Source organism: Falco rusticolus, chromosome 1, assembly GCF_015220075.1.
Source record: "Falco rusticolus isolate bFalRus1 chromosome 1, bFalRus1.pri, whole genome shotgun sequence".
Classification (NCBI taxonomy): domain Eukaryota; kingdom Metazoa; phylum Chordata; class Aves; order Falconiformes; family Falconidae; genus Falco; species Falco rusticolus.
In genome coordinates this window covers 74,665,340-74,687,918 of record NC_051187.1, presented here as the reverse complement: position 1 = coordinate 74,687,918, position 22,579 = coordinate 74,665,340, and the positions used below count along the sequence as shown (strand labels likewise).

The 22,579-nt window shown below is 37.8% G+C and overlaps 1 protein-coding gene across 3 annotated transcripts in view; it reads right to left on the bottom strand.

Moving 5' to 3' along the window:
- SLC2A9 (solute carrier family 2 member 9) overlaps positions 1-22,579 on the bottom strand; it is a 105,518-nt gene that overhangs the window by 26,907 nt on the left and 56,032 nt on the right. For all 3 annotated transcript variants that reach the window (XM_037384797.1, XM_037384775.1, XM_037384786.1), the window contains 2 exons: positions 14,227-14,328; positions 13,087-13,162 (listed from right to left, as the gene is read on the bottom strand). In XM_037384797.1, the coding sequence (XP_037240694.1) occupies positions 13,087-13,162; positions 14,227-14,328 (178 nt within the window). The remainder of the gene's footprint in view (positions 1-13,086; positions 13,163-14,226; positions 14,329-22,579) is intronic.

Sequence of the window (22,579 nt, the reverse complement as noted above, 5' to 3'; positions counted from 1 at the left end):
TTAGTTGGTGCAAGGTAACCCACATTATTCAGGGTAAATAAATAAACTAAGCAACGGTGAAGAAAAAAAAAAATTTATATGCTCTGTTGCAGTATCATTAGTTAAAATGTTAATTCTTTGTTCTCAGCTAATTTACACTAAAATGGTTGACATACAACAACAAGGCTATTAACTAAAATATAATAAACCACACAATATTCATTCTATGTCCACTTAGGTAACTATTTCTAAAGCAGATATTCCATGTGATTTTGTAATGCAAAAGACATAAGAATACCCTTATCCAAACCATCTAATAATTTCCTCTTCAGTGAAATTCTCTCCCTCTTGAATAATAATTAGTGCATTTTCCTGTAATTTTAGTTCCATAAGGCAGTGCTTCCAAGCAGAATTTTATGATCAGTCATTTTACTGACTGAATATTTTTTCTCTGAATTTTCTCTGAAAGTTTTTTTAATGAAGTCAAAATACTTACTATGTAACTGAGGAACCCAAATAATTTCAGTACTTTTAAGATATTCCTTACATGAATTACAATAATTTCTTTTAAATACAGCTGTTTCCTGGAAGCCTGAGTAATATCTTCCATTTTTAATAGCTTTTCCTTTGCTTTCTTTATTGTAATAGAAACCAGCAGTCCAAACCTAGGCTATTCTGCCAGCTACTTTAGAAATCCAATACATCTTTTTTTGGTGTTTTCACTTGCAATCTGGTGGGCATTTTGTAATTTTTTTTGTTATTGTTCTTTGATTTTTTTTTGTGTTAGCTTTTTTTTTTTTTTTGGTAAAAACTGAACATCATAATTAAATTTCTACTATGTTATCTGGCAATATTTCTTTTTTCTTCACCATTATAATTCTGCATAACGACTGAAGAATAAAATACAATTAAAAATACATTAAACTTCTGACTACATTTAAATAGCCTTTTAAACATTTCTGCTATATTTTCAGACTCACTTTATCATCAGTACCCTATTTATAGCCTGACTTTCTGTTCTTCTACTTGAACGTGAAGAAAACATTTCTTTACTGAGCTATGACTAAGAGTCTTTATAACTAATTTATAATTATTCTCAGTAACAATGATGATCAGACACTGATTAACATCTGTTCTGTTAATATTACATTAGTGAAAACAAGTACCTCAATGATGAGATCAATGATGAGAAAGTTTTTACTTTAATAAAAGCACAGAAGTGTCCCTTACATTTTCATCCACTATACAGATGGCAGTATCATGGAAATACCTGAACTAAAAACTCAAAAAGTGTGTTCAGTCCTAGGTAAGTGAAATATTCATACAGTTATATCACTATGACAGGACTGAAAGCAGGAAAAAAACCAACCCCTTTCTAGTCCAGGCTTATTACTTCTACAATAATCTACATTACCACTTCTATAATAATCTACAGAAAGAACTATAAAGTCATCAGACATGATCTCCCTGTCAGGAATTCACGTTGACAGCCCATTAGCACAGAATGCTGCTGGTTGTGAACTTATGCAAGCTAAAACAGTCTTGAAAACTCAGTGTGGCATGCCAGGCTTTCCCCACAAATATTTTAAAAAACAAATTAATCATAGTAGCAGTGCACAATTATGTTATTGTATAGCTGCATTCATCCTGAAGCACACCAAGAGTAAAAACAGTGCACCAAATTTTCGGAGAGCCTGGGACAGAAGAGTCTCTTTCTGACCTCCTTCTCCTGTTTAAGATGGGTAACAGACCACGTCTTCAATGTTTATGGTTTCTGGTAACTGTTGAAGTCTTTAGGACATGAGGGTTCAAGTGTCAGTAATTAAAGACTTTGGCTGCTGCTCCAGGATGGTAGACAGGGTATGGAGAGCAGTAGATGTAGAACTAATGAATGTAGGCCAATAAAAATACTTTATCTTCCTTACTGTGTCCAATAGCTAAAATGGACAGAGCAAACAGCAATATCTGTTTGCTAGCAAACAGAAAAGAAAATGAAGAGCATGCCAGAAGGTGCCCTTTGACTAGAATTACCAGCTTTAAGACAGACGGTAACAGTTTTGCTGCAATGAAAGATATAAACCCTATTTCTGATGAAACTCAGAAAAAAGTCGCCAAAGCCGTAACTGAGTGTTCCTAAAAAAAGTGAAGTTTTCGGAGTACGTCAGATAACAACTGAAGATTCAAAAGAAACAACTGCCTAATTGGCTGAACTAACACCATCAGGCTACCCTTGTTCATGCAGTTGTCCTTCTGATCTGTTTTTTCCCATGAAAGTCTCCTACTGTTGTTTATTTAGCTTTCTACATACTAGACTGGCTAACAAGAAACACTGTCTAGACCCTAAAGCAACTTCCATTGCAACGTAAAACTAGTAAACATCTGCATTTACATGCTAGCCATGCAGCTTAGCCAAAAATAGATGAGATGAGCTTAGAAAACTTTTCTTTGCCCTGCACTGTGCCTGGGCACAAGGAAAATAAAGTATTTTTATTGTCTTACATTCATTAGTTCTGCATCTACTGTTCTATATATTTAGTAGTTTGCACTTTCCTAAGTATAAATATTTCATATTAATTGACAGAAGAAACAGTATATTTTTTAACTGGGCTTTCTATATCTAGTCCCCATTAATCTGAATAATGTACCTAAGTCACTTACACAGCTTTGGAATAAATCTTTTTTCCACGGTTACATGAAGCTCTAAAATACCTCGGTGCATTTTTCCAGCAGTAGATGTCTTAAGTGTTGGAGTTGTGAGCCATCAGCAAATAATTAATAATCATTCAGGAAAACACACTAGTTCAGGTAAGAGGAGTGCTCTCAAGTGTCAAAGCATTCACATTTTGAAAGCTTCAATTAAGATAATTTGTAAAATCTATTTTCAAAAATATAGTTTGTAAGTTTTCCTGCTGCTAAGAACCCCATGTGTCATCTCCAGCAGTTCCTTTACCCAGCATATACACAGTCACCTACCAGGTACTAGGGGTTCTTTTTTCTTCAGAACTTCTGTAACAGAACTGTTAAAAGCTACACATTTACTCTATGCTGCTCTACAAAGAGGTGTATTCAAACAAAACATAAACCAGGCATTAATCCCAAAGTATATGCTGAATTACACTGTATTTAATATTTTCAAGGGGTACATTATCTCCCCGCCCCCCCCCCCCCCAAAAAAAAAAAGAAGCATGGTGTGAAGGCATGGCCAGATTAAAAGCAATTCTAGTTTTATTTCTTAACAGCCCCAAACCTCAGTTTGTTCACTGAGAGGCAACCAAAAGAGAAATTTTCATGGGATGCCTTTAAACTTCCCATACTTTCATCTCCTTGACTTAGTAGAAGTAGTTGAAAATACTCCTACCCCCAAGTGTAGGTAGGAGCTATTTCCATTGCTAAAGAAACCCAGAAAAGGAAAATCGGATCTCCTGTGGCTGTGCTTCACAGCCCACACAGTAAAAAGGAATGGCATTAATATGGCAGGCCGTGATGGCTGCCAGCTGGGAGGGTAAAATGCCAACCCTAAGGCTACTGGTGTTGGATGGATGGCTGTCTGCAGCAACAGAGTGGCACAGTGGGGCAGGGGATAGGGCACAGATCCCTCAGCAAATCTTTAACTGACACTGGTATGTATTGCATAATAATTACACATCTCCAGGTTACTATGAGTTCCTGAACTGAGCTGTAACTCACAGTTGGAATATGTATCTGCTTTTAGTGCAGCATGTTTTAAATCTACTGTTTTGCCCACAAAAGCCTTACAACTATCAACAGACCAAAACTTCTCTTAAATACCCGGGAAAACTAAAGGTTATTTCTGTACAAATACTCTCTGTATCTGATGCAGGAGCTATCTGACATTATCAAAAGATGCTTATCTGCTGAAAAGACTGTAAAGGCTCCTAGTTTATAGAATAAAAGAAATCTTGAAAAATTAACCTAAACTGTCAAGTTTACCACTTTTTAATTCAATATACAGCAACATGGCTTTATTTGTTTCTTTATAACATCATACACTTTTCTAGTACAAAGAGAAGGGGTTTTTTTCCACTCAGGCAAGCTCCAAACTCTTTCTCAAGAAGGACTAAAAGAATGCTTCTGTGAGAGACCATGAGTATTAGAAATTCTTACATTTCACTCTAACTGGAAAAGCTAAAACATCACACAAAGCTCCTCTAAGTGCCCGTTTCAGGCAATAATACTGATGCTGCTTTTCATTTCAGTACTTTTATGTCTACATGTGTGCTATCACACCTTTGTGTTTCACATCCAAGAGATTTTTTTTCTTCCCTGATGGCATTTCAGATTGAACAAACCTCATGACTTTCAAAGTGACCCTTTTATCACAACCACTCTGCTGTCAACACAGCTGCACACTGGCATTCAGAGTAAGAGCACAGACTGATTTAAACTTTAAATACCAAAATATCTTTGATACACCTCGGGGCAGAGCAATGATATACTCTGAGTTTTCTTTTGTTTACTTCATAATGTCAATTTAACACATGCTGAATATTACACCATCATGTTTCTATTGTATCAGTATTCAGGAAAGACTTCACTCACAGTCCATAAACATGACAAGGTATTATAAAACTCAATTATAAGACAAAACTCTCAATAAAGAGACAAAAAGAGAAACATTTTTCTGAAATGGTCTGATCTGTCAATGTTTCTTAACTGTGTCTGAAAATGCAACTGCTATGAAACGCAACAGTCAAAAAATTAAGATCTCACTACCATAAAGTTAACTATTTATTTCAAAATCCATCAGTGTGTGCATTTTATTGATTACCCTTTTCTGTGATGAGAGTGTGACTGGAAACATAGCACTGATCTGATTTTGTCATCCTTATGCATACTGGAAAGAAACTTATTTTTAAAGTAGGAATTGAAGCAAAATCGCACAGATTAAGGTTTGATCCTATTCACACTAAATTCAGCTTTACACAAACACCACTGAAGTCAGCAGGACTTCTGAAGGGAAGTGCTACTCATCCACAGAAATACCTACAGGATTTAGGACCCGAATGATTATAGGACCCAAATGATTACTTCTAAGATGTTACACAGCATAAGACAGAAAAGTCAGATGCCTTGAAGCCACGGCATAAGGATTAACCAGAGACTTCTGCTTTCTTCTCACCATTAGCACCACTGATTTAAAAATAGCAGCTATTGATGTAAATTGAGTCAGGGGCTGCACACTCCATGTAATGACCAGCTAGAAAATCCTCTGTAAGAACATGCTCATCTTTGTAGACACGTGGGCTTTCTGACAAATGGAAGCAAAGAAAGACTTCATATAGAGAATCAAACATCTCAGTGATAGAGGAAGAACACAGGACTTGAAGATAAAGAAACCGAGGATCAGATTAGATCATCTGGTTGAAATCCAATCCTCAGCTATTTCAGGAAGCATTTGATTTATAAAACATGTTTATTTTGTTTCTTCTTTTGCTCTTTCCATTAAGAAGCTGATACAGAACTCAGCTCCTGTAGTGGCCAGGAGTTTTCTTCCAATTTCTAGCCCAAGTTTATTCATGGCTAGCTAGCACCTAAGTTTGAGTCTTTGTTATTATTTTCTGCAGCAACATTTACCTTCAGCTTATTCTCCTTTTCAGTGTTATTTTCCCTTTTGCCCATGTATTTAAAAACAGAAATCATATTTTCAGGTTTTTTGGTTAGAAACTAAAAAATTATTCTGTATCTTTTAACATAAAAATCTGTTTTCTTCACCTTCTCTCAGCCTTCCTATGCAAACTGCTGCATGAGCAGTTTTGTGCTCCAACATTCAGTTCCAAGTCATCATCTCAAAAATGATGACATGACACATGACAACACAGTGAGCATTTTTCAAATTACAATACAGGCAATGCATGACAATACGATGCATTAGGTCTCTATGAAAATATGAAAAAGAACATGCATAAACAATTTTTCAAATTACTTAGATAAAATATAAACAGCTATGGAGAAGCCTTCCATGTGATATTTACAGATACCATTCTTATATTCTCCCTTAGCTGACTGACATTTTCAGACATCCTTAAATCCTCACCCTGTTCCTGAGCTTCTTAGCCTCTTTTTCTCTCCAACTGCATGCAGTTACACACGGCCTATTATTAGAAATGGGGAAAATGTGAAAGATGAAGTGAGGTTTCAACAAAACCTTTCCTCTCAAACTTGAAGCGCCACCAAAATAACACAAATTTCCAGCACAAAAATGGCTTGATTTACTGTAATCAGGCAATGGATATAAAAGCAGCTCCTCAAATTTCTGGAACTTCCCCTAGTGTTACTGTTTGTTGTAACAAAAGATGTTTTTTTCCCTCCCAGAAGACTCCAAGGAACTTCTGGGGAATGTTTGATGGAAGGAGGAACACTACCACACACTTGCCTGTGCACACGTGTGGCTGACCTCTCTCCCAGCTATAGTGGTCGAAGGAAGGGCCATACACTCATGCTATACAAACACCTTTTACAGATCTTACTGTAACAATAGGGTCTTGAGTTGTTTCTATTTATTCCCAATGGTAAAATAAGCCCAGTGCTCCAGATCACTGTGTTTCCAGAGCCACCAAATTTGCGAAGATTTGATCTAAACAAGACAAGACTTTTTCAATTTCTGAAAGAAGGTAATAAAGGAAGGATTACTTCAAAGCCAGCAAAATTATTGAAACAGTCCACCGCCTCCCACCCTTTCACTTAGTTCAAGACTAGCATCATACATAACCTCCTTCACCATAGTTTCCTTCCCCTTCTCTGCAGCACTGCCTTATCTATTTATCAAAAGTGGATAGAAAGGTGCTGTACTTAAACAGACTATTCCTCTAAGGAAGAAATATCAATACCTCTCTTCAAACAAAGATAATACAGGGCAACGCTTTATGCCAAGTTTCCAAAGTTCTTAAGGTCTGACTGTATTTTCTCATGCTTATTTCCATTGGGAAGGTTATCTGGGAGTCCATACCAACATTGCTGTAATCCCAAATTAATCAGTTGATTGATTGTTTTCCTGGACCGTGTTCCACCATCTGGGGTGAATCTCTTGACACATGGCAGAAAAGCCATTCTCTGGTTCAGAAGATGAACATGTAATTGTTTTATACAAATTGGAAGAGCATCAAAACCAAAGACTGCAAGCCCCTCATCCCAAAATACATGACAGACTCCCCGACAAGTGGGGTCACATCCCTGCAGGCTAAAAAGGAAACTGGACTGCACACATTCTGGGTCAGCTGGTGTTGTTGCTTTTTGTTGTTGTTGTTTTGTTTTTAAAACTATTTGGCTACTAGATAAAAGGGCCAGTCTCCAGCAGCTTTGCAAAACTACGTTCAATCACCCAATGCACACACATACATATAGATATTTTTCAATTCACCCAGCAAAATAAAAAATCACTTGTTTGCACAGCAACTGTTGCAAAGGCACAATGGGTGAACTGGGAATTCAGGCAAACAGATAAAAGTAGGCAGAACCTACACATTTTTTGTTTTAGTCAGACCTTAGCGTGGTTTTCCAGAAAGAGCACAGCTCAACATGCCAGCGTTCAGTGTCCACAAAGAGGCAGCCACAAAGGTTTAGTTGATAAAGTGGGGATAACTGCTTTTAGCTTTTCCTTTTTCCTTAAATAATATCTAAGACAAAGTGAAAGAAGGAAGACTTTTTCACATGTACTTGACCCCATCTATCACAACGCAAATTCCCAAGGAACTGTGCATTATTTACCCACCCAGTAAAGGCATTGCAAATCAATGCATTTGCTCATGATGCTTAACCTGAACAGCACAAATGCTTTACAGAGATACTGAAAATGTTCTCTTACTATTTTTCTTTGATTTGTTTTCTCCATTAATTTTGGGGGTTTTTGCTTGTTGTCTACTTAAGAGCCAGAACCAATCCCCTCAGTCCTTTCTATTCACTTCAGCTGAAACGTATCTCATATTTATTTCAGGTCAAATGTATGACCAAGAAAAACATTTCCATGAAGCTTCTGCATTTTTCTTGAAGTACAACTGTAAAATTATTTACTAACATGTTCCCATAATCAAAAGTAATATTGGAAAGCAGTCTTTTTCTCTGCAACCAAATACCTTCATGTGTATAATTATCCCAATCGGCACAATGAAGCCACTGTCTGGAACAGCATGGCTCCCTAATTTATAAAACAGTAAGTGATTTTTGAAGGGTATTTTTCTTTCAGATGATAGACTGACTATCTTGAACATAAGGATCTCTTTAATTTTTAGTAAATGAAAGCTTTCTGCTGTTTGCCTTTTGAAAAAAAAAATAATTAAGTACCAAATCATATGCATGCATTACTGTTTCAGTCCAGAGCAACGTGCTTAAAAAACATCTGCAAGCTGAAAAGCCAAGTTCAGAAAAATGAAACAAATAAAAAACTCCACAGTTTATAGTAACAGCTGATCCTAACTGTAAGGAGCAGATGGGACTCATCCATATGCTATCAGAAAGTGGGAGACTACACAACATCTAAGCTATCAAGAAAGTATCAGATGTTCTAACAAGAGAGAAAATACTGTATTTTTAAAGGCAATTTTATCCCCTAGAAAGTTATAGCGGTATTTTTATAAGCTCAGTTCCTCATGATTTACTATTTTCAGATGGAATAATTCTTCCAAGCAGCAATAGCTCAATGAACGTAAACAGAATTTGTCCTAGTTTAGTTCTGTATCTACAGAATCATTACAACCCATAGGATATTTACTCTGAAGAATGCTGAAATGCTCTACATAACTACAGGAGGAATTAAGTAAGATACTAAGTGCAAGTAACACCATGGCAACAGTACCTGTTTAACCAATACAAACAAATGACACAATTTCTACAAAAGGCTAAAAACATTAAAAACCTGCAACTTAATAATAAAGATGATGCATGTATTTTCTTGGGGAAAAACCCTTTTACTAACCAGAGAAGTGGAAAAGTTACTCCTAAACTTCAGTCTTTTCTCATTAAACTACCAGAGTTCTAAAACAGAATACTAGATATTGAAGTGTGAGATTTTCCTGCTAAAGGAGTGTAATAAAATATCGTTGAGAAGGTGGGAATAAGACATAGCCATTCAGTCTGGAAAAATCTGGGGTGATAAAGGCTACAAGATCACAAGAAATTTAAAAGAGGTAGAAAGGGGATCAGTTGTCCCATTTCTTCCAATGCAAGACCTAAAGGGCATCACATAAAGCACAACAGCGGATGTGTTTATGACAGATGGCAGACATGTAGTTTTCTTTGCGAAAGGAGGCTAAAATTTTGCACAGTTTCAGATGGAGAATGGAAAAATCCATGGAAGACTACAAAAATCTTAGAAACTATGTCTCAGGAAGACCCTAAGCCAAAAAAATGTATACCACTTTTAAGAAGTGTCTCACCTGCTTGCCCTGTTTGTACTTTTCTCCAGACTCTCTCTTCCAGCACTGCACTGGAGATGTGTTCAAAAACATGTTCTTTCCTACTGACTCCCTCTTGCTAAAACTCTACATTAGCAGGAAACGAAAGATAAGGTTAATTGTCAGCACTGATTCTCCCATTAAAAGAAATTATGTTATTGTGTACTGTGATACTCCACTGCCACTGCATGCTTCCATAAGAAAAAACTTAGTTCCTTTGTGTATGATTGATATATACATGTGTCATATCTGTCACATATAAGGTATCTCACTCAGTCTTGTCACAGTGTATTACTAAACAAAATAAAGCTGATTTTAAATCAATCGATAATTGCTTTTGAGTAGTACTTGCCCTATCTAGGAAGATTCAGAAATACAATTTCCCACTGGGCTATAGAGTTCTCAAATAAAACAGCATAAGTACAAACTACTCGGTTTTGATCTTTGTGTAGTAATTTAAGGACTCAAAAATCCTTGGTAGCCTGCTTGACTGTCTATAAGCAGAAAGCTTTTCCTTATAGTCACTCTGCATCTTGTTTCAACATACACCCTTTGTCTCTCAAGCATTCCACCAGACAGCACCAACAGCAGCCTGGCTCTGTCATCGCAACACACTCCTCATACATACTGGGGCTGCTCCTAGGTGCCCCAAAGCTGTCTCTTCTCCAGGCTGAATAAGTCCAGCTCACCCAGCTCTTTCTCGCAGGGCTGCTGTTACTGACTTGGTGACTCTCCAGTGGACTTGCCCCAGCTTATTCATGTCTTTCCTGTACTGAAGGGGGGCAAAACTTGACACAGTAATTGCACTCAAATACTGAAGTTGCGCCTTGTGATACAAAAAGCAGCGGATGCAAAGTGGATGTCTCAATTTTCGGTAATATTTGTTTAGAAAAAAATATATATGCTCTCTTCTTATTCATCCATCTTAAAACAGTGCTAATAATGAAAGTGGCTTTCATATTCTGAAAGATAACTCCTCCCAGCTAAGAGGTAGCAAAGTAGTTCAGATCTCCTAAGCACCACTAAACAGAACAGAGAAGTTTCACTGAAGATAAATCAATGAAAAGTCAGCTAAAAAAATGCTATTGATTTACAGAGGACTCAGAATATGATTCTTCACGACTTCTTCTCAGCTGCTGAAGTATCAATTACCGACATTTTCATAAAAAGAAAATCAATGTTCAATGCTACTGAAATACTCCCACTATTGTCAGGTATTACAAATGTCTGAACACACAGAGGAAAAGTGGAGAGGCCAACTAAGTAGCTACTAGTACAGTACTAATGTTCTTGGGGTTTAAGAGCAATGAGCACAGTGAAAAACACAAAAGAAGATTTAATTCCAAAGAATTTCTGTAGAAAGCAAATAAGTAATATCAAAACAAAAGGTGTTGTGTTCATGTATCTGCAGACACTTTCCTCCAAACAGAGTGCAAAATACAATAGAAAATCCCGAGCAGCATGAAGGAAACCAGAATCCATTCTGAAGAATGGGTGAGGTGAAGTGGAAATGTAGAGGGTTCATTTTAACATGCTGAAAATACAACATGTAAGAACGTACTGATCTGTAAACTCTACAGATCAGTGGAACATGTCTGTAAAATGAAAAAAAACCCTCTACAATTTGTTTCAACAGAATTTTTTTAGAAAAAACAAAGGTAGATTTTGCAAGTAGCTGCATTCAAATTGTTTGAGCTACTTAAAACATTGAGGGAAGTTTTCAAGCAGTTTCAAGTCAACATTTGACTTTCCATAGGTATCCAAAACACGAGAGCAGTTCTCTTCCACAGAATCCCTCTTAAAAAAAAAAATAAACTAAGAAACATATGTCAGAAATACTAGGGACTTAGCAGAATCTGAGATTTGTCCTTACAGAAGGACAAAGGCATTGCAAGACTTCCTGCAGTATTTGCCTTGCAAGAAGAGCTGGAGGTGAGGGAGGGGAATAGTCTTCATAGGCCACCTACAGTCCAACATTAACGACCCTAGTCAAGACTGTTTGACTTGTCTGTTTTCTAGTCAGCTACCATATGCAGAGGAATAAGCACAGAGATCAGTGACCAAGTATTCTCCAAGAAGCAAGGGGAAAAGGAATATTTTGGTCTCCCCATTTTCCTCTAAAGCAGCACTATCTTTCCTCAGAGGAAATTCCAAAAGAGGATCCATAGAATTACAGCAATGTTTCATTAGAGTCACATGAAACATCAGCAACTCCTTCCTTCCCCAAATAAACCACAATCAATTAATTAGATCACTTCAGTGGTGAAGATATACAAATAGTTGATTAATGTCAAACCCTTTATAAAGAAAAAGAGGCAATAAATGGTGCGTGAAAAAACCCGAGAACTCAGGGGAACAGAAGTCTTTCAGTTTTACAGCTGAACTGTGAAAAAACTAAAAAGCTGCTGATTTTTCGCTTTTTTGTGGAGAACAGTTTGTAAGATAATCTTTGAAAATTTAAGTGCTGTTTTGACATCTCTGTACATGAATTGAATTTGGATTAAATTCTTCTTTATCTGCAAATCATTTTTGTTAACATTTCATTATTTGATAACTGCAGGATCCAATCCCAACCAAGTATCTGAAGGCTAGAGCAACACTGTTTAGAGAAATACTATGCTCAGGCAAGTATTTGCATATTATGCATATCTATTAAAATGTGTTTTCCAAAGATATGCTGCAATTAGAATCACAGAATAAATTAGGTTGGAAGGGACATCTGGAATTCATCCTCTGATCAAAGCAGGGCCAGTTGCTCATGAACTTGCCCAGCTGAGTTTTGAATAGCTCAAAGAATGGACATTTCATGGCCTCTGAGCAACATATTCCAGCATTTAACCACTCTCAGTATAAAATCTTTTCTCTTCTATACAGTCAGAATTGCCCTTGCTGAGCCTTGACTGTTGTCCTGTCTTTTCATTCCACACTTCTGAGAAAGGTCTGGCTTTATTACTTTTTTACACTTGAAACGTGTTCTTTGTTAGAGAAAATTAAATACAAATATTACAGCCTGTGAATACTGGATTGTCTATAAAGTTATATCCAACTCCAAGTAATCAAAACTAGGCTGGGAGAATAGCTCTGAAGATTTCATTACAACCTACAAAAACAGTTACCCAAGGGCACCAGATAAGAAATGCATGCAATCACTAGAGAACTGCTAGACAAGTAGCAGCTCCACCATCAGGACAACTACCTTTTCCATCATCTTCCTAAAGAAAGTATGTGTAAACCCTCTTGCACAGTGCTGCTCTGTCTCTGGAAAGGAACAGAAGAAAGGAACCAGACACAACTGTCCCCTTCCTCCCCCTCCACCAGTGTCCCATTTGCATCCTACCAGCACTGAACAGCTAAAGGAAGCATTGATAAATAAAATAACTTCCAGAATGAGTGTCTTTTATAGATTTACAAAATCGTAGTGATCCTACAATAGCCCACATTTTAATTTGGTACTGATTGCAATTTAGGCACTAGTTCTCAATTATGCTGATGTCTAAGTGGGAATGCATGTGTATGTGGGGTTTTGTCAGGAATATTGCTATCACTTTGTGTTACTATCACCTTTTATTGTCTTAGACCCCTTGCAGTCTTCAGAAAAGGGTAAAATGAAGTTCCTTACAAGCCATTTGTTAATATAGTGCCGGTGCAAAAATAACTGTGCTTTGATGTACAAAGAAACATGAAAAAAATATAGACTTACCTGGTCCAATGCAGAATGATGCAATGATTGCAAGGATGCAAAATATACTGAGGTAAGGAAGCCAATGCACCGTTTTCTGGGTAGATACAAGACATTCACATTAAGTATATTGTATATGTACCAGTATTAAAAATATAAAATGTAAAAATATATTACAGATAACAGATAAGTGTTTTCCACAGTTCTTTATCTATTTCAGAATCTACTCTAGGATTACTTTAGAAAATTGCAGTATTTCTGTAGAACCTTATTAGATTATTTGTATTAAAGGTCTTGGTCTCTGTGGAATCCCTGTAGTGAAACACTAGACAAGCTCTTGCACCACAGAAGTCACAATCCTAAAAGTTTACAACTTCATGTGCTGAAGTTCAAGCCAACTTGGAAAAGGATTTTCTTGCCATTGAACTGATTTGGCACCTCCATCCTCCTCAGGTATTTCAGTCATGTTTAAAAAGAGCAATGATGACCCAAAGAGCCTCAAAGCTCACCAAATAAAGGCTAGCCTGAAGTCTAGACATGATAGACTGCCTTTCAGTAGGACAGCTGTATCTGAACCTTAGCAAAGCACGTGAAAACCAAAGTCTGGGGATTTTTAGCCATAATCTGATTTTGCAGACAAGGCAGGCCACGTGTACAAACAATAGGTACGGGGGAAAAGAGAACAAACTATAAATGGTTCTTTAAGGGAACTGTAAATGGAAACACAGCAAACACGGAAATTTTTCTCTACTGGGAAAAAACATCCAAACCTAAGAATAAGCATGATGTAACGCATGAAAGAAATCTCAAAAAGACTGCATTACAAACAAAGATAAAAGAACAGAATATGGGTAAACTATTTACCCAACTATAGGTAAAATTGTCTTCATAATAGTTCATGATATGTATGTATCTTTGAGTTAGGGAGACTGAATGATACAAAGCCCCTAAGGCTTTTTAATGCAAAAGCTGCTATGGCTAACCATATTACTTTGAAACCTACAGATTCATAAATAAGCAAAAGACAGACCTTTGGATCCTTATGCCAAACTGATTAACAGGACTGGCTTATGTAGGAATGCTAAGCAAACCTGTACTGAGCAGCTGGTATTCAAAACAGACAAAAAAGAGAGTAAAAATATGCAGTGACCAGAGTGTTACCTGTAAAGTCAGAGAGACAGTAAGTACTGCGAAGAAGACAACCATCAACCCGAAACCTCCTATGAGAAGAAGCCTGCGCCCAAGTCGTTCAATAACTAAGCCCTGGAAAACAGAAAGTGGCATGTGACTTTCTTGATAAAGCACTGAAGGACTCGTACCACATAGTATGTTTTCCTAGTACATACAGAATCATAGAATGGTTTGGGTTGGAAGAGACCTTAAAGATTATTGAGTTCCACCACCCTGCCATAGGCAGAGACACCTTCCACTAGACCAGGTTGCTCAAAGCCCCATCCAACCTGGCCTTGAACACTGCCAGGGATAAGGCATTCACAGCTTCTCTGGGCAACCTGCTCCAATGGCTTGCCACTCTCACAGTGAATAATTTCTTCCTAATATCTGATTTAAATGTACGCTCTTTCAGTTTAAAGCCATTCCCCCTTGTCCTGTCACCACATGCCCTTGTAAAAAGTCCCTCTCCAGCTTTCTTGTAGGACCTCTTTAGGTACTGCAAAGCTGCTGTAAGGTCTCCCTGGGGCCTTCTCTTCTGCAAGCTGAACAACTCCAACTCAGTCTATCTCCAAAGGAGAGGTGCTGCAGCCCTTTTATCATCTTCATGGCCCTCCTCTGGACTTGCTCCAACAGGTCCATGTCCTTCTTATGTTGTGGGCCACAGAGCTGAATGCAGTACTCCAGATGGGGTCTCATGAGAGCAGAGTAGAGGGGGAGAGTCGCCTCCTTCGACCTGATGACCACACTTCTTTTGAAGCAACCCAGGATTTGGCTGGCTTTCTGGGCTGCAAGCACACACTGCTGGGCCATGTTGAGCTGCTCATCCACCAATATTCCCAAGCGGTTCTCCTCAGGGCTGCTCTCAATCCATTCTCTGCTCAGCCTGTATTTGTGCTTGGGATTGCCCCAACCCACATGCAAAACCTTGCACCTGGCCTTCTTTCATTTCATTTCATGAGGTTTGCACGGTTCCACCTCTCAAGCCTGTTAAGGTCCCTCTGGATGGCAACCCATCCCTCCAGCATGCCAACTGCATCACACAGGTTGGTGTCATCAGCAAACTTGCTGAAAGTGTACTCAATCCCAGTGTCCATGTCACTGACAAGGATGTTTAACAGTGCCAGTTCTAGTACCAACTCCTGAGGAACGCCACTTGTCACTGGTCTCCACTTGGACATTGAGCTGTTGACCACAACTCTTTGAGTGTGACCATCCTGCCAATTCCTTATCCACTGATGTCCACCCATCAAATCCATGTCTCTCTAGTTTAGAGATCAGGATGTTGTGCGAGTCAGTGTCAAATGCTTTGCACAAGTCCAGGTAGGTGATGTTAGTTGCTCCTCCCTCATCTGTCAACACTGTGACTCTGTTGTAGAAGGCCACCAAATTTTTCAGGCACGATTTGCCCGTCCTGAAGCCATGCTGGCTGTCACTCATGACCTCCTTATTTTCCATGTGCCTTAGCATAGTTTCCAGGAGGATCTGCTCCACAGTCATGAATACGAACATCAAAAATAAAATAATGACAGCTGATTTTATATTATTTATCAGCTATGACATGTTCATAATTGCATTCACAATTATGTTTACACAATTTATTTTAACCTATTCAAAAAAACAAGTCAGCACAACATCCTTATTTGAGATCACTGAAAAACTTAAGAAACCATTAAAGTGGTACTTGGTTTTATGTCTGGATTTCCTACTTCAGAACAAATATGGCCATATAGATAGGAAAAATGTGCAACTGATAAATTCAAGTTTAAAGCCATTAGTGTGGTAGATTTCAAACTTACTACTATATTTAACTTCTTTTGCAACAATTTAATAATAAAACAAGCACTGTACATTAGCTATATGAAAACAATTAGTATGATGATAACTACATGAAGTTTGATTATTTTTTTTCAGTACACAAAAAACCTACATTGATTGAATGGCTTACAAATGTACACCAGATTTTTAAAATAATACTTTTAGAATATGTAATTTTAAAATGTCAAAACATTGAAATAAATTACAGTCCCTTGCTTTTGTATTTTGAATTTCTTAATTTCAACATCTCTCTGAATTTAAGCTTCAAGGGTTTAAAATTTAAGATTAAAAGCTTTTTAGCATAGATTAAGTCCAAATTTTGTTTTAAATTTCTTTTTTCTCAAAACACAGAAGAAACATTTAGTCATGATTTCAGACAGTTAATGTAATTAGACTATCCAGATAAAAGAAACCCACCCATCAGAAAACTCTGCTCAGACAAGTGATTGTAACACTGGTATTTATGCACTCACGCACACTTTGAATCTGTATTTAACACCTGAAGACAGATCAAATTCCTTAAGAGCCATCATAAAATTGCAATACTTACCTGCTAGAGAAGAACACAATTAAGAGTTTCTTGAAAAACGGCAATGTGAAACTGTCTTTGCTAGTCTGACTCATTAATATAGGCTAATGTATATTTCAGGTCAGAACAGCTGACACACTATTCTCATTGAAAACTACTCTAATTACTAATTACAGTTGGTTTTCTTATGAGAATAATAAAACAATTTTACAAAGCGCACAATGTACCACTTCAAACAACTTAAAGCCAGAATCACGCAACTTTGCCACATTATTTATTGCAGACTGAAATCCCTCTTGTGCACATCCTTTAAGCAAAAGATAAAATGAGTAATGAAAACGAAATCTGCAGTAAACCTAATTTTGCACACAGTTTCACTGTCAGCATCTAGAAGAAATGCATTAAAGGAAAGTACAAAGTCATGCAAGGAAGAAACACCTTGTGTGGCAAGTGCATCTCCCACAGCATCGGGTTCACCAGCAGATTTTAGGACAGGCTTCAAAACATGCCGACCCTGCACCCTGGCAAGCTGGGCTTCCACACCAGAGACGTGCACTGTGACGCTGCAGAACATGGAAAGCAGCTCTGAGGCAAGCTTTAGCATTCTTTATGTCTTTAAATTAGGAAGTATACTCATTTTGACAGTTTCCACAGCTCCCATAATAGAATTTATTTCAGATACATGTTTAAAATAGACCCACAGTGATGTTATTAGCATTTCACATTGTGTTCTCAAGGTCCAAATGTTCCAAAACTGCAACTTCTGCACTGTCAAAACTTCTACAAGATGCCACGTATTTTCCACTATGATTAATGAATCCACCTTGCAAACATATGCAGTCACGCATACACTCAACCAGGAGACATTTTTTTATTGCTCTGAGGTATACAAAGTTACATTATAGGTCCATGAAACCACAGAGATTTCTGCAACAGATCCTTCACATGTAATTTGATATGAATTACATGTTCAGCAATAGGTGCTGCACATGTAATTTGACATACCAGGCAATTTCCCTTATTTTTTTCAATTCTGGATTGGTGATCATGATTAAAAAAATCTTGGTGTTACACCAGCTGGTGTATTTTGTATTAAAATGGGGTAAGGAATGAATGTTTCTCTTAGAGGGAAAAAGGTTCACAGATGCCTCTCATACAAAGCAAAACATGGGGGGAAAAGTGACATTTTTTGGTTGTAAAGCTCAAAGCAAAGCCAATCCCAGTTAGGAAGGGCAGTTTGGACTATGTCCTCCATAAAGATGTGTGTATGCCCTTGTGCCTACATATACTAGGAATAAGCAGTGTGGACATATGTCGTGGTTTAACCCTGGCTGGTAATTAAGTACCACGCAGCTGCTCACTCACTCCTCCTCACCCAGAGAGATGGGGAGGAGAATCGGAAAGGAGTGTAAAACTTGAGGGTTGAGATAAGAACAGTTTAATAATTGAAACAGAATGAAAATGAAAGAACAACACTAACAATGATGACAATACCAATTATAATTAAAAGGGGAAGGGAAAGAAAAAAATCCAGAGGTAAAAGGAGAAAGAAAAATGTGGTGCACAACACAACTGCTCACCATACGTTGACCAATGCCCAGCCAGTCCCAGAGCAACGATCTGCCTGCCCCAGCCAGCCCCCCAGCTATATATACCGTGTATGCCGTCCCATGGTATGGAATACCCCTTTAGCTAGTTCAGGTCAGCTGTCCTGGCTGTGTCCCCTCCCAGCTCCTTGTGCCCTCCAGCCTTTTTGCTAGCAAGGCCTGAGGAACTGAAAAGTCTCACATCAAAGCCAAAACACAGCCCTGCACTACCTCCTAAGAAGACAATTAATTCCACCCCAACTGAAAACAGGACAACATACTTTGGCAAATCTAGGTGAGCTGATGAGGCACTCAGTTTTAACTGAGACCAGCCTAACAAAGATACAGTTACAGAAGGTCTGTGGGCTCCATATCTGTTTTTATATATGAGTAGTTTCTTGTACATTTAAATTCTTTCTTACTCAGACATTTTGGGAAGAAATAAAGCAAATCCATGTGCAGTTATTCTTTTCTCTGAGATGATGCCAGGCTCCTGAAGCATTTGTAATACAGTAGCAATGAAGAACTTGAATGCTTCAGCTTCTGGGCACTTCTTGCAGTTTCTGCCTGAAAGAATTTCCAGTTACAATTCTTGGTGGCATTCCTTGTGATTTATGGAATGGATCAACTTCATTCACTAGAAAAAATATGCAGGAATTTTATCCTTATCCACAGGGACACTATGATGTACCAGAATTTCTGGGAACCCTATTACCATTTCCAAAGATGATATGAAGTACACTGACAACACTAATAAATCTAGGAAATACAGACTCAGAAGACTTCTCAATTAGACATGATTAACTTGCATAATTATGAGAAGATTAATGCCTCCTTCCATTTTTAAGCTAAGAACACCTCTATTTTGTTCAAATGCGTGACCTACCTTTTGCATCACCAGTTCCAACCCAACAAAAGACATCTGCTTATGGCAGAGATTCAAATGAAGCACAGCAGCCTCTGCTGAAATGGGATACTACACAGAATAAAGCTCATGAAAAGCCAAGCACAACAACCAAAACCACGCTCCACACCTGCGGTCTGCGAGTCTCGTGAAAGGCAGTGTGTGCGTTTGGAAAGACATGGGTCTGTGGCCTTGCTGGTCACGAGGCAATACAGAAGCAACCCAGGGCCCAGGGCCCAGGCCCACTGGCTAATCAAAGCTGTTCAACTGGGAGGCTGTCCACAACAGAAAAGCATCTCAGGCGGCACTATCTTTCACAAAGGCCAAAAAGGTTTTTTGAATTGTTTAAGCACACAGACGCTTCAACAGCCAGTCCATCAAGCTGTTCAGGTCTACAGTATTTCTAACTAAAATTTATTTTTGAGGATTTCTTAAGAAAATCTATGACAACACAACGGTACCTCAAATTTCTCTGCTGAATTATTTGTTCCCCTTTTCTTCATGGAAAAAAAAGCTCAGGTAAACTCTGAAGTTTCAGCAAATACTTGAAAAGAAAGTTCTAACATGTCTGCTATAACAGCAAGCTTTCCTGGTGAAAAAAATGCTGGGTTTCAGGTTATAAATGGACAACTAATTAATTTTTAGTTACGATTATACAAATACAGAACTTGTTAACTTGCAAAACCCACTAAGATGCTTATGACTAATAAGAAATGGAAGATGATTCACCAGTTTTCAAGTATTTATAGTTCTAAATGCTCCACTGCTATGTGCTGGTAACTGCTACCTACTGAAGACCTGTAAGTCGTCAAAATATACTATATGGTAGAGTAAATGAAATAACAAGAAATTCAGTATATGCTCAAGTACAGTCAAAAAAAGAATCTTACAACTGTTTTCTGTGATAGCACACTGAGTTATTTGCCAAATTGTGTAGGCTGGTACTTGTTTATGTGTGATTATAAACATGCATTTGTAGAAGCCTGTACCCACAGTCATGGTAATTAACACAGCTAAAATTACTGAAAACGTGTAAAAAAATATTGCAACCAAAATTCCCTTTACACAGAAACGTTTGGTGATAATAAGGCAACTGATATGCAAACTAAGTTAACAGTTCACACAACTTACTTTTATCTGGCAGAAAACACGAATGAAGTTAAAAAAGCAAATGTCAACTTTTCACTTGAGTCAGATGCAGATACTGGAGCTGACATAATGAAAGCAGAGCACATTAATAAAGATCAGAAAAGCTTCTCTGAATAAAATTAATGTGTAAACGAGTTCTACAATCCAAACAGGTCACTAAATACTGTTCTCTTCTTATTTCCTGGTTCTAAATTATACTAAGAAAACCCTGTTAGATTTTCTTGATGTCTCAGCTCTGTAAAGAGGTTTGATCTATATGTTAATGTCAAGAGTAGCCACACTTTTTTTCCCATGTTTTTTGGATACAGGCCTGAGTAAGACAGTATGTTGAGATTCAGACTTAATACAGCAAGCTAACTCCGTGTTATTTCCATTTTATGCAGCAGGCTTAAAATGGATAATCACATTTATATCACTGTCAGGTCTATTTATGACACAATGTGTATTATTTTGTATGCAGGAAAAGGAGAGGAACAGGAGACAGAGTTATAAATATTTTTTATTCATATTTTTATGTATATCTACTTGTCTACTGTATTAATTTTACAGTTGTAAAACAAAGAAATAGGTTATTTAATTTAAGTACCTATACTGGAATTTAGAGGCATAGCACCAAGTTTGACCACATAAGTACAAGCTCTAAACAAATCTTTGCCTACCCTCACTCTCACATCAGTTTGTCTTTATCTGTGTTAATGCCATGACAGGGTAAGTTCCTACACATCTTCTGCAGGTAACAGGCTAGGGATTACTATCAGCAAAAGGTGGAATTGATTGCTAAGTTTCTATGCACAGTCTGAAGTATTTTGCAGTAAAGCATCCTCAAGCAGCTTCACTTGGCAGTGAAATTTTCCATTCACTAAAGAGGGTCTCATACTCAATGCCTGCTGGATGAGCATGACCAAAATGTAGCCCATGCAGGGATTCGTTTTAGCCAGCTGCTTTTGCCTCATCAGTGCCTGGGAACAGCCCTTAAGGCAGCATAACAAAATCCATTACCTTATTCCTATTATGTCCCTTCAGTAAATTGTAGATATTTTTAAGCAAAGCTCCTTCTGTTGATGATTTATTTGTTAAAAGCATTAAGTTTTGTCTTGTGTCAGATTCATGTTATAAAACTATCCTGGTTTTAGCTGAGATAGAATTAATTTTCTTCTTAGTAGCTGGTGCAGTGCTGCCTTTTGGATTTGGTGTGAGAACCATGTTGATGGCACACTGATGTTTCTTTCTGGTTGTTGCTAAGTCAAGGCCTCTTCAGTTTTTCAGGACCTGCCAGCGAGAGGGCTGGAGGGGCATGGGAAACTGGGATGGGACACAGTCAGGACAGGTGACAAACTAGCCAAAGGGATATTCCATACCATATGGCATCATGCTGAGCATATAAACTGGGGGAAGAAGGAAGGGGGGGCATTCAGCATTATGGCATCTGTCTTCCCAAGTAACCGTTACCTGTGCTGCAGCCCTGCTCTCCTGGGGGTGGCTGAACCTGCCTGCCAGTGGGAAGGGGTGAATGAATCCCTTGCTTTGCTTTGTCACAGGCTCTGGAACACACATTAGTAACACCTTGATGCATCACCTTATGGGATATGCTTTATGGCATAATCTTCTCAATATAGTCATAGTTAGTCTGTTTCTGTGAACATTATATAAAGACCAAATGTGGTGCCACAGATGGCAAAATTGGATGTGGGACGCTTAATTTGAATAACATCCCCTTTTATTCTATGCTGGTGTCATGGAGGGGGGGAGGAATCTTTTCACACATTTACTTCTCCCTTTCCGTTCAGCCTGTTGCCTTGTCAAAGGCAGGCACTGGCAACATTGTTCTTTCTGTCCACTGAGTAAGACAACAATTAAATTAAATTAACGTCAATTACTAAAAATTATGAAGAAGCCACAGTAGCCAATCTTAAAGAAAACTAAGTTTGTGGAGTCCCCTTACTGCAGAATTTATAGAACAGACTTGTAATAAACACATATTTGCCAGGGAATTATTTAGGTATATTCATCCTGATTAAAAGCATGGCATCGGGTTAGATAATTTACTGCTGCGATACACGTATGAGAAGGAAATCTATTTAGTATTTCATTCCAGAGTATATCAAACTTTATCAGAAGCAAACTGAAATTAGCTTGTCCAGTCAATCCTCTAAGCTGAATCTGTGTTCAGCACAATGGGTGGAGAAGTCTACAATTAACCAAAAAAACACACAGAAAATTTACAGCATTCTTCCCAGAGAGAAGCCAGGGCACCAAGTACACAATGCTACAATACAGGTATTTCATTAAGTAATCTAGGAAGTGATGGTGTAAGCAGGAGTTATGGCCAAATTGTATGAATGAAAGGAAAAGATGATG